The sequence below is a fragment of the Cyprinodon variegatus genome, unplaced genomic scaffold (genome assembly GCF_000732505.1).
Source record: "Cyprinodon variegatus isolate N-32 unplaced genomic scaffold, C_variegatus-1.0 Scaffold745, whole genome shotgun sequence".
Classification (NCBI taxonomy): Eukaryota; Metazoa; Chordata; class Actinopteri; order Cyprinodontiformes; family Cyprinodontidae; genus Cyprinodon; species Cyprinodon variegatus.
Genome location: NW_015151198.1, coordinates 377,256 through 383,311, shown reverse-complemented (window position 1 = coordinate 383,311; position 6,056 = coordinate 377,256). Strand labels below are relative to the sequence as shown.

Here is a 6,056-nt window from a genome sequence, read left to right as displayed (position 1 = left end):
AAGAGGGGAGCCCTGCTTGTAGCATTGATAGTGTCAAGCGCTGTACATTGGCCTGATGAATAATTTAAAATAACTCACATGCTTTAACTCTTTAGGGCACAAAGTCCGCAGTGTGCCTTTAAGGATTGGCGAAACGAAACCCCAAGTGAAAGAAAGGTTGAACATTCAATAAAACACCAAATGATTTATTCAGCTGAATTTATTTATTCATCTTTTCATTAAAACCTGATTTGTATATCTGAAGCAATGAGGAACGAGTACAAGTTGTCAGAATGCAGCAGTTCTGTGTCATTTAAAGAATATATCACCGGGTAAGTGATATTTTGAGCTTTCACAAAAAACAAGCGGCTGACACAATAAAAGACTTATCTGATGGCATCAACAAAGAATCAATGTAAGATAAACAAGTTGTATACTTGAGCAGATATGGTGTGTTAGCTGAAGTCCTTCTGCATAGATGGAACTACATTGTAAAATGTCTTGTGTAGTCATATTCTATTGTTGGAATGACAGCCTGGACAAACTTTAGGAAAATCAGAAGGTACCTGAAAGCCTTAGTTAAGGAAAAGGGGTCAAAGATGAAAGCATATCAAGCTTAACCATGTCTAAAAATACCCACCACAATTACCTACCAACAGCAACATACAGGACTTGTTTAACTATGCAAGTTTAAGACTCTGTTGAAAATTTAGCATCACTTGACTTTAAATAACCATCTTTTATGAGTTTCTTAGTTTTCTTAAAGGAATGTGTCGTAATGCGTTTGCTATGTTGCATGGCTTTTTTAATGGAACATCATTCAAGATATTCCAAAACACATCCTAATTATCATCCTTAAGCCTCTATCCTTGGTATTTGGTACTGGGCTGACATGTTTCTGGAATGGTCAAAAGTTTTTAAAAAAGTCATACTTTGTTGAGACAAGCTTTTTTGTTTTTATCTTGCAAAAATGGAACAAAAAAAGGAAAAAGTCTTAAATACATGTATTTGCACTTAAGTTAGTAAAAGAATCTGCTAATGGAAGACAATTGTTTGAACTTAAATAGAAAAAAATTCCTCTCCATGGCCTTATTTCAAGTGCAGATTACCCTTTTGAAAGAGATAAAGTAGGCGTAAAATAGTATCGCAAATGAACCTATTGTAGAAAGGCTTACTTATTTTTCTAGCATTCTTTGTATTTAGCTGCCATGTTCTTTTCAACCCAGAGGAGGCTTTCTCTGGGAAATCAGGAAAAAAAATGATACTTTATAATACATATCTTTTTTAGCTAGTTATCAAAAGTGCATGATTTTGAGAACTGCTGACAACCAAAAGGTGTTACATACTAAAAAAAAAAAAAAAAACCCAGATTCCACATCCTCTATCAGTGCTCGGCTCGGAACACTTGCGCAGTCATGTTAATCAATGAGAACTGCTCCACATCCACCGCTACTCTTCCGCAGTTCAACCATCCATGTACATCTTCTCTTCTCCGCCCTTCACCTCAAAATACAGAGCCGAGCCAGCTGGGTCAAGATCCGCAATTGCAACAAACAGGAAAAAACGTCGAGAAGATACGGTTCGTCAAATAAAAATATGGTAACAACAGATTAGACCATAATTCTTTTGTATTCCCAAAAACTAAGACCGTTCAATATAATTATTGAATGTAAACTATTGGTACTTCAACATAACAGGGAGCAGATTTCTCATCTCGATCAAAATATTTTATACAGAGAGGCTTGAAAGTTGAATCCAATCCAGTCAAAACTTCCAAGGGCACATGTGACAAGTTCAAAATTTATTTTTTGTCTCAGTCATGGATGAAGAGATGCTGAGCTTGGAAGTAGAGAACAAACATAGTTCATAAAAATCCAATTTTGTAGGATCCTAGCCCCTATCCCTGTTACAAAAGTCTACAACAAAAAGAAAGTATTTGGGCAGAAACTGCACATATACGGGATGCTGATTTTTAAAAAAATGTCATATTGAATTAAAGGTTAATTACCGCATGTTTTTTCTCCTATAGATTTAATAATAATGACGCGCATGCTGTCCTCGAACTCCGAGGAAGTCGGATTAGATCAAGACAGAACAGCAGAGGCTGTAGGCTTTGCTTTGCGCAGGTGGTGTGGAACGGAGCGGGGCATTAAAGGAGGATGTGGGATTTCTGGGTAAGGCAGAAATATAACTAATTTCGGTTAAATTAGACCAGGCATGCCCAAAGTTGGTCCTGGAGGGCAGCTCTCTTGCAGGTTTTAGAGTTTTTTTCCCTGCTTCAGCAGATCTGATTTCCATTAATGGCTGATAACAGGCTTTTGCTGAATGCAATCATCAGAATCAGCTGTACTGAAGCAAAGAAACAATGAAAACCTGCAGCACAGCAGCCCTCAAACTTTGGACATGCCTGCATTGAACCACTGGGAGAGCTTAGTTTGGTCAACCATGGTATAAGATTCAAGGATACATATGAACTCCCAGCTCTCCTCCTCCTTCGGCCACTGTTTCAATAATCTTCTTCATCACTTCAGCATGTCTGGAAACAGAGGTCACAGACAAAACAATCTTATCAAAATTGTGAGAGCAGGATAAATAATAGACAAAACTAATATAATAAGCCAAATGAAAAAGTATAGAATATAACGGAGGCTGAATCCTAATTGTAACCCAGAAGTGCCATTCCCTATAATTAACATCATCATATTGGTAAGTGTGTTTAGAAACCAACTCACCTGCAGGGGTGTACAGAGCACATGGCGGGCGGAGGCAGGTGGGGATGTGTCTCAATGGTGACCGTTTTCTTCACATGGTCCTGGCTAATGTCCTCGTACATCTGCTCCACAGTCAGTGGCTGCCTGTCCTGGGAAACACATGCACACCCAGATTATCAGACCATCCTTTATGTGGGCCCGTCCCTCACACTGAGCTTTTATGATCATACTTCATCATAACCGAATAGCCAGAGTCGAGGCGTCTGGTAGTATTTATCGTAGGTGATGTATAGGTCATAGGTTCTGGTCTGAAGGATGGCATCCTCACTGCCAGCTTCTACTTTGGCTTTGGTTTCCACCATTTTGCTGGTGTCCAAAGTGGCCTGGGTGCAGGATACAGCTTGCTGTTAGCTAGGTGCAGTTTTTCATCACCAAAATAAGGAAACAAAGCTCAGAATTACCTCATCTGTCTCCAATAAGCCGCTTTCCTCATATTCTGGAAAAGTTCAAAAGCCTGTCAGTAAAAGCGGCATATTCTGAGATCTGACAACAAGCACTGTTGAATACCTTCCATATCTGCCGCTTCTCCTCCATCCTCGTCCTCATCTTCATCGTCATCACAACACAGCGTAGACATGGCATTCATGTTCTTGTCCTAAAAGCATTAATAGTTCTGACTAAATACTCGAACAGACATAACAGAATTCTTTTTTTCTCCTCACAGTCTTAGAATGAAATGAGAAGGGTCCTGAAATAAATCTCTGGGTTAAGCAAACTCTGGTGCTACTACAGCTACTTAATTTGCATTTTACAGACTGATAACTTGTTTACCCTGATATTTTATACATTTCACACTGGCTGCAAGGAGTATAAAGAGGCTCCGACTATGCAGGGTGAGCAGATCAAGATCTGCAAACATCTTTTTTGACTTGTGTCTCTGTTCCGTACAATTTGAAAAAATGTCCCCCATTCGACAGGGACAGATTATCTAAAGTTATTAAGAAAAATAATAATAAAATACAACCAGCGTGGCTTCAAAGCAAAGCCCCACTTCGGGAGTCTCTTAAAGGTAAAGCGGAGGATTTTCTTTTTCCGGGGGATCATCAAAATAAGTGGTTCTAATTGTCAATCATCCTGGTGACATGTTTACGTAAGACCGTCCTATGTGCCTGTGACCATAGGTAGGTATCTTTTTGCCGGCATGAGTGAGCTATGGTTCGATCAAACTCCTTGCTAAACACAGACTCAAAGGGGCCCATTACATCCCATTACATCTCTGCAATGTAAACACTGTTTCTATAATCCTAAAAGTACTACTTACGCACTTCTATGGTTAACTAGTTAGAGTTAACTAACTCTAACTCTGTTACTCAAACTGAAAGTTCACTTGGAAAAAACTGAATCAGGGAGCTAACCGACACGGCAGATAAAGCAGTCTCATCTACTGCTTGGTTATTCATCTCACAAATAAGATGTCTGGGGGGCCTAATGGAACTACAGTCCCTAAGAATACGTCGGTCAAACTCTGTGGAAACAATCTGAGGTAAGTCTGGACAGTCACCATCTAGAGTAGCTATCACAGGGGTGATTTTAACATCAAGGGGATTGCCAACAGGCAGAGGCAAGTCCGTGCGGAATTCACCAGGAGGGGTCATGTCTGGATGAACAGAGCTGGTAGGGATCGTGACCATGTCTGGGGGTAGAATGTCTGGGCAACGTCCTTGATCTGGAAAAATTGTAATTTGCTGCTCGACACGCCACATCAACCAATCAGAGACTCTGATCTGGGAGCTGGCAGGGAGACAGACACATCGCTGATGATATAGAGCGCTGTGATCACTCCTCTGAAACAGTTTATTAACGTCTAAATTTACTTAAAATGCTGAAACCTGCCGACAAAGCATGTTCCCTTTTATCATCCTGGTGCCTGCAGTTTGGATTATGTACATGAAACCACCTTCTAGCCGCCGCTGCGAACCGAGAGCAGGCGACCAGGCCAGAGGCTGCTGTTGAATGGGATTCCTACTTACAGTGCACCGCTGGTATGTGGGGGTCTGAGCAGCTCCGAAAGAAATAATATTGGAAGGCAGAATGGTAATCTGGATGAACTGACTGCAGTGATTACGTTTTCAGGTGGATTTTCTCACTTAAAAACATATTAAAACTATTTTATTCCCACTGATCACAGCAAATATAGCTGCAAGGCAAAGAAAGGACAGGGTAGCTCCACGTCAGACCCACTTTTTCACCGCGCAGCCAGAGAAGCAAAGCTGCTTCAGCCGCACGTTAGAACTAAACTGGTACAAGCAGCAAAAATAGGGCAGCAGATGAGATTTTGCTGCTCCTGCTGCGTCCGGTGTGAACGTAACATACCGTATTTTCACGACAATAAGGTGCATATAAACGTCTTTTTTCCCCCCTCAAAATGTGCGGCGCGCCCTTTGGTGCGGTGCGCCCTATGTGTGTTGTTACTGCGGACCTCTGAGACCACCATGCACCATGCAGAACTCCTCATCTCCTCATTGAGGAGATGATGAAAGAGTGGCTGAGGGAGGTGAATGTAAGGAGACTAGGTGGGGTTTTTTTCCACTGATCACCATTGCTGTTAATCTGTGACTCCATGCGTGCCCATCTCACAGCTGATGTGAAAAACATGGTGAAACATATGAACGCTGTGCTTCCTGTTATTCAACCGCTCGACATCGGTGTGAACCGGACGCAGCAGGCGCAGCAGAAGCAGCGAGTTTACATGCAAAGTCAATGGTTGACGCTCGTATAGGCGCAGCAAAAGGTCCCGCAGCGCGTTTTGAGCAGCAGACGCAGCGTCAGCGTTGGGAGCGTTTAAGTGTTTGACGCGCTTGACGCGCCGCCAACGTGCTGCTGCTGCTCGAGATGGAACAATTGAAGTTTTGCTGCTGGACAGCAAATATAGCTGCAAGGCAAAGAAACGATAGGATAGCTCCGCCCAACGTACGTCAGACACACTTTTGCACCGCGCAGCCAGAGCAGCAAAGCTGCTTCAGCCGCACGTCAGAACTGGTACAATCTGCAGGCAGCAGGATAATAAAAGCGAACATATTCTGCCGGCAGGGTTCAGCATTTTAAGTTAATTTATGCGTCAATAAACTGTTTCAGAGGAGCGATCACAGCCCTGTGCCATCAGCGATGTGTCTGTCTCACGGCCGGCTCCCAGGTTTGAATAATACTTTGTAATAAATACACCTGGCAACTATATTTGCTGTGATCAGTGGGAATAAAGTAGTTTTAATATGTTTTTAAGTGAGAAAATCCACCTGTAAACTTAATCATGTAAACTTAAGCAGTCAGTTCATCCAGATTATCATCCTGCCTTCTAATATTATTTCT

The 6,056-nt window shown here is 41.9% G+C and overlaps 1 protein-coding gene across 1 annotated transcript in view; it reads right to left on the bottom strand.

Annotated features, from left to right (window-relative positions):
* Positions 1 to 326: 326 nt before the first annotated feature.
* atg3 (autophagy related 3) overlaps positions 327 to 6,056 on the bottom strand; it is a 14,422-nt gene continuing 8,692 nt past the window's right edge. Inside the window, exons 7-12 of the mRNA XM_015395548.1 lie at positions 3,258 to 3,345; positions 3,152 to 3,186; positions 2,921 to 3,073; positions 2,712 to 2,839; positions 2,447 to 2,515; positions 327 to 545 (exon numbers count right to left, since the gene is read on the bottom strand). Of these exons, the coding sequence (XP_015251034.1) occupies positions 464 to 545; positions 2,447 to 2,515; positions 2,712 to 2,839; positions 2,921 to 3,073; positions 3,152 to 3,186; positions 3,258 to 3,345 (555 nt within the window). The 3' untranslated portion in view covers positions 327 to 463. The remainder of the gene's footprint in view (positions 546 to 2,446; positions 2,516 to 2,711; positions 2,840 to 2,920; positions 3,074 to 3,151; positions 3,187 to 3,257; positions 3,346 to 6,056) is intronic.